The sequence below is a fragment of the Poecile atricapillus genome, chromosome 24 (assembly GCF_030490865.1).
Source record: "Poecile atricapillus isolate bPoeAtr1 chromosome 24, bPoeAtr1.hap1, whole genome shotgun sequence".
In the NCBI taxonomy this organism is placed as follows: Eukaryota; Metazoa; Chordata; class Aves; order Passeriformes; family Paridae; genus Poecile; species Poecile atricapillus.
This window is the reverse complement of record NC_081272.1, coordinates 2,982,157-2,992,586: the sequence shown is the minus strand read 5'-3', so window position 1 is coordinate 2,992,586 and position 10,430 is coordinate 2,982,157. Positions and strand designations below refer to the sequence as shown.

The window sequence follows — 10,430 nt, the reverse complement described above, 5'->3', positions numbered from 1 at the left end:
CCATTTGTTTAATTTTATGAGTGAATCCACAATGTCCCTCTGGCTGCCTGCAGGTCCCCTGGCAGGGATGGAGCTGAGGGACATTACTCAAGTGTTACCTTAGGTCAGCAGAGGGTTCTTTGGTAATTCTGCCTAAATTCATCTGCAGGACCAACTTTCTGGGTTAAGCAACCTGAAAATAAGAAGACAATTCATGGAAGATTTCCTAAAAACATTTTAGTGTGTGTTTGCTTAAATCCCACAGAGAGGCTGCCTGAGGAGTGGCAGTTCGTGGTCAGAGCAGGAGGGATCCCAGGCTTGGCTCTGCTCTTCCCAGGTCAGCCCTGGCTGAGATTAATCCTTCAGGTCCTTGATGCCATTGAGAGCACTTAGTCCTAAACCAGGCCCACAGTCCCTTCCCAGTGTGGAGTTGCAGCTCAGCACTGCTGAATTTCATGGAGATTGGCACTTTTGGCTCTTGGAAGCAGCTTTGCTCCTGCTGGAGCCTGTGGACCTGGTTGCTTCCCATGCTTCACTGCAGGAGAGACTGAGCTTTGCAGGAAGAGCAGAGACAGAGCTGAGGAGCTGGAGATCACCCTTGGGGCTCAGGCTGGGGCTTGGCACAGGGGGTGTGGGTGCTGTCACTCGGAGGTGCAGAAGGTCCTGTGCATGTCACGCTGTGCCCTCCCTGGCCCGCAGCTTGGCTCCATTTCAGACTCACCTTCCCCTTCCCAGCGCCCTGGATCTGCGGAGGAACGTGTCACCTTCTGCCACCGCACTCCCATGTAGACATCGCGTTCTGCATGGCTGCAGCCAGCACAGCCGCGAGTGAGGGCCACCACGAGCTGCTCTGAGGGCAGGCATGGCCTCAACCGTCCCGCTGCTTCCCAGGTACCTCTCCCTTTTCCGGGCAGTGTATCCAAAATGTGCTCTGTGTGTCGGTGTGGATCAGGTGCTCACACCTGACCCAGTGTTCCTGTTTATTGCCTTGCTGATGGAGCCACACTCGGGACTCCTCCTCACCCGCTTGGGGTTGGCTCAATTCTGCTTCACCTCCGCGTGTTTTCGGTGTGTAAACATCAGACTCCTGGGTGGTGGTTGGACTCCATGAGGCCTGGAGGATCGAAGCATTGAAAAGAAAAGGAATGAAAAGTAACAAAACAAACGCAGAAAGCCCCAAGACCCACATTACTGTCTGTGGTTGGAAGTTCCGGCTCCACTGTGGTGATGGATTCAGCTGAGTTGCAAAGGCCTTGTTCTTGAAATGAACAAACCAGGCTTTTTTTTTTTTTTTCTTTTTTTTTCTCATTTTTTTAATCCATCCTTCCCTAGTTAAGGGTGTATCCAGCCTTGTCTGCCGCAATTCCTTCCCTCCCACCCCCCCACTGCCATTCCCTAGGGAAACACAGGTGCCAATCCGGTGTTGCAGGTCATGTTGTCCTTGCCGGGCAGCCGTCGGTCGTTGAAGGTGTGCATGTTGATCACCGCATCCGTCTTCACCATCACGGGGGGCTGGGGCTTGTGCTTGACCCGGCGCTGGCAGGTGAGCGACAGCCGGATCTCGTCGGCCATGGCGCTGCAGAAGGAGCGCTGGGGACAGCGGGGATGATGCCTTAGGATTTTAGCTTTTATATTTTTCATATATTTGTAATCCTGCAGTTCTTTAGTGTGTGATTGTAAAGCTCCATAGCCTGTCAGCTACTGTTCTCCCATTTTATTGAGACAACACAATTCCTCTCTAGGCCTGGGACTCAAGGACACCTCACTGTCTCAGGCCCCAAAAACTAAAAACAGAAGTGAATTGGGGGGGAGCAAACTGGGGGTAAATTACTTCATTGCCTGAAGCTGAAATTGGATGATTAACTCCTGATACGTAAATGGCCCAAATTTATATCTGTGTAAAAAACTCATGACCATTGTCTATCTTGTGTGTAGCCCCTGGGAGGCTTTTGACTGCCTAAGGTGAATCTATAGAAGACCTTCAATAAAAACCTGCTTTCATTCTCTTATTCTTGTCTTGTCTCTGTTTCAGGTAGCCACTCCAAGGCATCAGGGACAAAATGCTCCATTACTGCTGCAGGGTTCTACTCCTCCAGTGGGGAGCAGCAGGGCTGGAAGGGCTCAGCAGAGGGTGAGCACGAGGTTTGGGTCTGTTTCAGGCATCAGCTGTGCTCTGTGGGGCTGTGTGGGCATCTGGCTGACCCCTCTCCCCTGCAAGGACTGTACCTGTGACAATCCTGCAAAAAGGCAGAGCTGGAGGTCTGGTGCTTGGATGGGTCTGACCCTCCTGCTCCTGGGAAGCTTTCCTTTCTCTGTCTAGTCCTTTGTGAGGGCAGCTCACTTTAATTTCTGGTCATGCACACAAGTGCACGTTCCACTTACTGCACCGGGACAGCCACGGAAGAGGAGAAACAAAAAAGCAGTTCTGTTGTTTCCTGAACACTGATCAGGCACTGATCAGCCTGTGAGTGTGGCAGGGTTGATAAGAGTGTGAGGCTTCCTGCTGGGCCCTGACTTGTTCCTCTTTGAATGGGACTGGGGAGAAGGCAGGGATAGTCACACCTGGAATGTGACAGGTGATTTCAAGTGGATGTAACAGCTGAGAAAGGCCCCTCCTAGGGACTTCTGTCTATATTTTAATGATTTATTCATCAGCTTGCTCTAAACTACCGTTCCAGTGTGTCCTGGGCTGGCTGCTGCAGCAGCAGAGGACCCTGATCAGAGCAGACGTGACTTTGCCCAGAGTGGAGGCCGTCAGAGGGACAGACCAGTGAGCCTCTGGGGATGGTGTTTGAGGGCTGCCAGGCTGGATCCCTCTGTCCCCTCCCTGCCTGTCCCTGGGGTCAACATGCACAGCCCTCCACGGCTGGGTTAAGGGCAGTGCAGAGGCTCAGAGGGAATCAGTCAGTACCTGCTCGCGCTCCGCCGTTTTGCGCAGCTTGTAGATGAACTCCACCATGGCCACGAAGACGGACAGCACCAGGCCTGCTGCCAGGACGATGAAGATCCCTCCAATGTTCTGGATGCCCAGGGCACTGGCTTCCTTGTTCTCATCCTCAGGGCAGCCATTCCCCCGCCACCACTTCTCCTTCATGACGTGGAGCTTGTCCTCCTCCTGGAGCTGCAGGATAGCGATGGTGATCTTGTCCCTGTACGGTGACCCTGGGGATGGGAACACCGTTATACACAGAGGGAAAGTGGGACAAAAATCCCACCAAGCAGGGAAGGTGTTAAACAGAGCAGTTCAGACTTTTCTGCAACAGTGTGAAGTTTGGTATTTGGAAATTTGCTGCTGATTATCTTAATCACCTCTGTGCTGTGTTTGTGGCAACCAGCCCCTCTCGGGGTACCTGCAGAACTGTCACTTACCCATGGGCGTCCCAATCCCGTAGCCTTTGGTGTCAATGAGCCCCCCGATCTGGGTGAGGTTGCAGTTCCTCTGGGTGATGTACTCGATGGTGGTGGACTCCATCAGCAGTGCGTAATCAGCCGTCAAGGTTCTCTGGATCCCCTCCTCGTTGTTTTTAACCAGTGCCGTGGGTTTGCTGCTCATGAAAGCCCACATTTTTTCAAATGTGGAAATTTTTGATTTCTGGAAAAACGATACCCGCCCCGCCCCCAGCCCCAAAATAAGAATGAATTCTCCATTTGCTGAAAGCTGGTATCTTTTCAGTTAATAACGAGAGGAATGACAGATTTGTCTCTACAAACAAGCTGTGGGTCTGCTGGTAAATAAAACTAACACTGAGAGATAAAAGAAACAATGGGATGGATTCCACTGATTGATGAATGGAAAAAGATTACAAAGCCTTTACAAACAAACTGTAGGTTTGCTGGTAAATGAAATTGGATATTGAAAGATGAAAGAGACAATGGGGAAACACCATAAATTCCATAAGAATTAAAAATTGAGAGTGGGGGTTATACATTAGAGGGGAATCTTAGGTATCAGGCACTCTGGGAAGTCTGTACCTCTCAAGCAGCTCAGCCAGCGGGGAAAGAGAGAGGAAAATTAGGATAGAAAGGAGGGTGCATCCTCCAAAAATTGGAGAGACCCCAGGGGAATGCCCCATGGCCTCTCCTTTTATTGGAATAAAGTAAAAGGACTCCTCTGTCTCCTTTTTGGACATGAACCTCTGGTGTTTGTGCATTAATTTTCCTGACAATAATAATAATAGTTGAAAACAGATCACACAATGGAGCAACCAAGAATTTGACTTTGTCTTAAATGCCTTCACAACATTGTTTGGATTTATGTTGCCTTAAAGAAAGACAAGGGTTGCAGCAAACATCCCACTGTGCATGTGCTTCAGGTCCTGAGGTGGAACTGAGACCCTGCCAAAGACCTGCAAGCCCTCTCCTCTCCCAAGCCATTGGCAGATCTGCTTAAATGTGTTCACTTCCTACCCAGGATTTGTTTACCCCGTAATGTTTCTGCATGCAGAGAGAACAGAGAGAGTTTTGGAGGACGTAGTTGTCTCTACACACGCTTTATGATATTTTTGTCTTTCCTCAAGCATGGCAAGGAAACATGACTCCTCTGAGATATGTGCAACTGCCAAACAGATTTAACGTACCCACGTAAACAGAAGCACAGAGATATTCAAGAAGATTGTCTTACGGCTAAAAATAAACATGGATATTCTTTCACTATCAGCAGACATTCTGTTGCAAAGGAAGGAATATGTTTTCTAGCTTGTTATTCATGTGAATGTTTTTTTCTTCTAGAAAATGTGTTGAGTGAGAAAAAATACGGTTATTTTACATCTTGCCATAACATTTGAAAAGTACCATTTATCTACGAGCACCTTCTGAGTTGTCTCTGTCAATCATCACAAAAGTCACAGAATCCCAGAGTGGTCTGGGTTGGAAAAGACCTTGAAGCTCATCCTGTTCCCTCCCACCCCTGCCATGGGCAGGGACACCTTCCACTAGACCAGACTGCTGGTCAGAACTGGCTTTAGTTTAGGAGGATTTCCCAGCCAGGCAGAGCAGTGTCCTCATGCCTCTTTGCTGGTCCCAGTGCTCCTGTGGGTCAGTGCTTCTCCCTCAGACCAGCCCTGGAGCAGCACTTGGACACTGAGGCTTGTGTTCCCACTGCTGCCAGCTCCTTTATGCACCGTTCTTCTTTTCTGCTCAATTTATTATTTTTCCTACATCTGTTTTTGCCTTCTTATTTCATAAGAGGCAGCTTAGTCAGGCAAACCTTCTCCCTCACTGTGCTCCTCGGCGAGCCTGGAGCTGGCAGATAACTCAGAGGGCAGATAAGACCCAGTGCTGTGCCTGGAATAAGGGTGGCCTCTCAGCAGTTGCTGCACGAGGAGTGGCTGCGGCAGAGCTGTGACTTCAGCTGTCATTTATCTCTCCACAGGTCTCTGTCCTTCCATGAGGAAGCAGGAGATGGAGCCCCAGCCCAACTGCTGCTGCCACAGCTCCCCCTCAATTTTTCAGCATCACTCAAAATATTCCCGCATAGGTTCTTCTGATAAAACCGTAATAAATAATGGTGAGGTAGCTGAAAGTCCCTTGTCATGCTTCGTATTTCAAATGCTTTGCTCATCCACCTTCTTTATTCCAGCATGTTTAGCAAAAGTTAAACAAAAGCTCATCACCCCAAAGCTGGGTAGTGCAGTGCTGTTCAAAGAAGGGTTGTTCCTCTTCTTTTAACCCTGTGGGCCCCTTCTCCTGATTGAAATACTCAGGGATTCATTTCTTCTCCATTAAAGCTCGTGCTCGTTATAATCCACTTGATGAATGCACAGCAGTGGATGTGCTGGAGCAAACTTCATTCAAGAGGCAGGATAATCTCCCTCACTTGAAAATCTGGACCAGTGCCTGTAAGGTAGATTTGTGGCATCTATCAAACCTCAAAGAGCAGCAAGAAATGTAGCCTCCAAAAGGATTATTAAATATCTGTACATAACAATGGGTAATTGAAATGAATCGTGTGCTTGGCTGGCTGATAAGGACTTGTTTAACATTTATGTAGTTCACATCAGAGGCCTCTGGATTCCTAGGTTCTCCCTCTCTCTTTTTCTCTTTCTGCATTTAATGCTCCTTGGGTGTTGACACAGAGCTTTTAACACCAGTGTTCTCCCAGTTTAGAGCACAGAGCAAAATAAACTGGCAAAAAATCAATAGGCTGCATTTAGTGAGGCAAATGGGACTTGCATGAGGCACTGGACCTCTTCAGGCAACTGAAATTACATGAGACAGGGCTCCCTGGAAGAGAAAAACCACTTTTCTCTTCTCCTCTTAAATCACTGCTCCTGACCATCTTGAAAGGACTTAATTGTGTTTGGGATGTGGGGAAGAGCCCAGATCTGTCTGCGCTCACTGTGCTGCTTTGAGCCCAGCTCCAGCCCTGCCGGGGCTCCTGCTGGCTCCTGCAGCTGGGGCACGCCTGGGTATGGGCTGGCCACGAGGATGGAGCTGCTGGTCACTGCTGGTCACTGCTCACTTGTGCCCACCAAGCAGCTGAACAGAGATCTGGGTGCTGGGCTGAGACCTGGCAGGCAAGGTGAGCTGGGGATCCCTCCAGGAGGGAGGCCAGGCCTTTGGTGCTGGCACACCCAGCTCTGGTCAGGCAAATCTCAGGCTCTAAAACCTAATGAGAAAACTACTTTTTCAAGGGAAAATTCCCCAGCTGTAATTCCCAGCACAGCCCTCACAGGTTGATAGTTTGCTAGAGCTGTGAGAGAGATGTTGGTCATCGATCCCAAATCGCAGGAGCAGCGAGGGCAGGAGCATCCCTGCTCCAGCTCACACCCAATTAAACCACAGAACAGGTTTTGTAGCTGAAGGAAAAGTTAATTTCTCCACTTCCTCCTCTCAAATACTTGGGCCACGCTGCAAAGGCATTGCTTATTGATTGGAATTTGGATGTTGTCAGCCAGGACCGCACCACAGAAATAAATAAAACGATCTTAGTAGTACTTAAGTAATAAAGAGTGCCTTAAATTGTGATTATTTTGTTGATGTTTTTCCTGTGTTCTTTATTTGAGTGTACATTTTATTATGCTGGATCCCTGATTTGAGCATAGTTTACCTTAAAAAATCCTTGCTGGGGTTAGTTACTGGTCTGATCTGGCATTTTTTGTGCTGTGGCTGGGTGCTAATTTCTTAAGAAATTCACCATTTACGTTTATGGGCTTCTTAAAAGAAGTGTATCTCTGTTGGTTGTGGGTAAAGGGACCCTCCTGTGCCCCCACATCCTCCAGAGGGTTCCCAGGTTCCCCTCAGTGACAACTTTGCTGCCAAAGGTAGATGAGGAGGAGCTGCTTGGGTGCTCTGAAGCATTAAGATAAATGGCCTGACACTGGCTTCTTCCTGGCAGAGCAGTTCCCATGTCAGAATCCCTGAGATGTTAGGAATGATGGAGATATTGCTAATTATCAAGGGCTGGTGCTGCAGCCATGGCTCTCATGGCAGGGTCGAGTCTCACTCCTGCTCACATCTCTCCCTCCGACTCATGCGAGTGGAGCTTCTCCTTGATTTGTTCAGGATAAATAACACCAGAATCTGGTCTGCTGTGCTCTGCATCTTAATCACCCCGTGATAGTGCTAAATGAGATGTGTGTGTGAAAGCCGAGTGCCAACTCCTCCAAACGCAGCGATCACAGCGACACCGAGAACGCCTCCGAGTTCATTCTTCAGAGTCACAGCTCAGAAGCCACCTTTAATAAGCAGTTCTGCAGGGCCAGTCACCCAAATCAATTAATGGAATCGTTTAGAGGAGCCCCTACGAGGCATCTTGCCAAGACATATACGCTTTTTTATCAGCCAAATTGGCAAGAAAGGAACTTTCAGGCTTAAGATTTTCAATTCCAGCCTGTATGAAAAAATAAATTGATTTCCACCAACTGAAGATACTTAGTCTTGAGGATTTAACGTTTCTGGATGAGTGAGTATCTATGTACACACATACACACACTCACACCCAGACTCCAAACTGCACGTCAGACCTGGCCTTCCATTCAGAGAGGCAGCATCCTCTGCAGGATGGGAAGGATTTATGAGTTACAATGAACTCTAGATGCTGTTCCTAAATTAATTGATCTGTGTTTATTGCTGTAACTCAGTCTGCATTGCCAGGGAGTAAACAGCTTCTCAAAAGTTCTTTTCATGAAGACAAAATCTTCCAATATGGTTGGTAAAGCTCTCTCTCCTTCCCATTTGCTGTGGCTGGTTTGCTCAGCTGCATGGGGCCAAATTTTGTGGGAGCAGCATCCCTCACGGTGGCACTGTCCCAGAGGTGTCTTGGTTCCTTTGGGACTTTTGGGACCTTCTGCCTTGGCCCTGGTGAGCTCTGCACAAGCTCTTGGGCAGCCTGAACACAGAACTGGTCATGGAACCATCTCATGAAACAGCATGCAAAGCGTCTGCCTTCCTCTTCCTCTTCCTCTTCCTCTTCCTCTTCCTCTTCCTCTTCCTCTTCCTCTTCCTCTTCCTCTTCCTCTTCCTCTTCCTCTTCCTCTTCCTCTTCCTCTTCCTCTTCCTCTTCCTCTTCCTCTTCCTCTTCCTCTTCCTCTTCCTCTTCCTCTTCCTCTTCCTCTTCCTCTTCCTCTTCCTCTTCCTCTTCCTCTTCCTCTTCCTCTTCCTCTTCCTCCCATCATCCACTGGTCCCCAGGATCAGCCCCAGGGTGTTGCTTTCCTCCTGCATTCCTGGGAATGGGCCAGGATGGGCACAGACAGCAGGGCTGCAGGGCCCAGGTGTGCTCATGGTTGGTGTGTGCAGCTTGCAGCTGATTTCACGGGGAGGAATGAAGGAGTGAGACCCTGATGTGAGGGGAAGGACTTTGGGGAGCAGCCATACAAGGAGCCAGGCAGCAATTTGGGCCAAGTATAATCCACAGAGCCGGTGAGATCCTCGTTTGTGTGCTGCCATCAGAGCTTTGTCCCACCGTGACAGTGTGTTCAGAGCTGCTGGAGTGCTCAGGAGCTGCAGGAGTGCTTCAGGAGCCGTGGCTGGCGTGGGCTGCCTCTACTGGTGCCCCCTGGAGCAGAGCAGAGCAGAGGAAGGGGAAAGAAGCCATGTGCTGTTCTTCCAGTGCCACCCATCTGAGGGAGTGGGGATCCTCAGCTGGCACCTGGAGATGTGCCAGGTATCCCCATGGAGGTGGCACTGACAGAGCAGCTGAACCAAAACCAGCACAGAAACCACTCAGTCAAGGACACAGACCTTGCTGGGAGCTGGGAGAAATCCCACATCCCTCTGTACAGGAAGGACAAGTGAACAGAGCATCACACGTGGGCACTCCCGCTGCTCCAGCAGTGGAAATGCTTGTCAGAAGGGACATTCCTGAGAATTCATCTCCATACACCAGTGATAATAAAAAGGAAAAGGAAAATACGCTGCATCAATAAACCATGCCAAGGCCGTTAGAAGCCTGAAGTATGATTCTGATGGATAATGATATGAAGTAATAAATATACTGTGTCCTGATGATTGTTAAAAGAGACGCTTCCCTTTTATTCCCTTATAAAAGTCGTATTGGAGAGCGCAGTTAGAGCACACAGTTACAGACAGCCTTTCCCTGCTGGCTGTTCCAGGTTTATACGGCTTTGGAAGACACCACCACACATCTGGCTGTGCCATGGACAGAACTGCATGGACCAGCTCCATGGCAGGAGGCAAACTGAGCATTCCCAGAGTCGTTAAGGATCAAACCAACCCCTCCATGGCTCTTTATCAACCTCTGCTGCTGCCTGTCAGAGTCAGGACACAGATTCAGGGAGGACAGTGGCTTCTCAGCCAGATCAGAGCCAAAAGAAGTTGCACAGGAGCAATGCTCTCTCTAGTATTAAAATCCAGCATATTGGCTTTCTTTAATGAGTCTTGCCAATTATATTGCTGAGGCCTCATCAAGCTACCATCAGCCTGTGCCTGCTCAAATCCTGCAGCCACAGGCTTGATAAAGCCTGAACTGTGTTAGTTACTTGTATTTCCTTCTGCATTAGGGTGGTGGAGGGGGAAGGAGCCAGAGGTGCAGGGGAGCCAGCTCCCATTCCTGAGCCAAAGCCTGGGATCTTCCCTTGGGCCTCTTTCCTTGCCAGGGTGATAATTCCTTAATCACCCCTCATTTCTATCCCTTTATTCTCTCTCTTTTTAAACTGGGTTCTTACAGGCCAGCAGTGCTTTTAAAGGTCATTTTATATCTCTTGGTTTCTTTCTATTTTTGAGGCTACAGTGGAATCTGACTGACTTCTGAATTTAATTATGCTTTAAATAGAAGAAATTAATGCAATTGAATTGTGATGTGCTGGTAGTGTTACCTTGCCCTGGATCTCAGAGGTTAATAAAACTGGATTACATTGTTATGAATACCTGAAGGACAAGAAAGATATTTCAGCTGTAAAAAATACTGGTCAGGGGGGCACTTTGCAACATCTGTCCAGCTGCGGGTTTCATTTGGGCTCTCCTCTGTCCCTGAAGATTCAGCCTGGGGGCC

At 48.9% G+C, this 10,430-nt stretch overlaps 1 protein-coding gene across 3 annotated transcripts in view; it reads right to left on the bottom strand.

Annotated features, from left to right (window-relative positions):
- Positions 1 to 867: 867 nt before the first annotated feature.
- GRIK3 (glutamate ionotropic receptor kainate type subunit 3) overlaps positions 868 to 10,430 on the bottom strand; it is a 108,076-nt gene continuing 98,513 nt past the window's right edge. For all 3 annotated transcript variants that reach the window (XM_058856649.1, XM_058856651.1, XM_058856652.1), the window contains 3 exons: positions 3,349 to 3,571; positions 2,891 to 3,141; positions 868 to 1,569 (listed from right to left, as the gene is read on the bottom strand). In XM_058856649.1, coding sequence (XP_058712632.1) covers positions 1,375 to 1,569; positions 2,891 to 3,141; positions 3,349 to 3,571 — 669 coding nt within the window. In that variant the 3' untranslated portion in view covers positions 868 to 1,374. The remainder of the gene's footprint in view (positions 1,570 to 2,890; positions 3,142 to 3,348; positions 3,572 to 10,430) is intronic.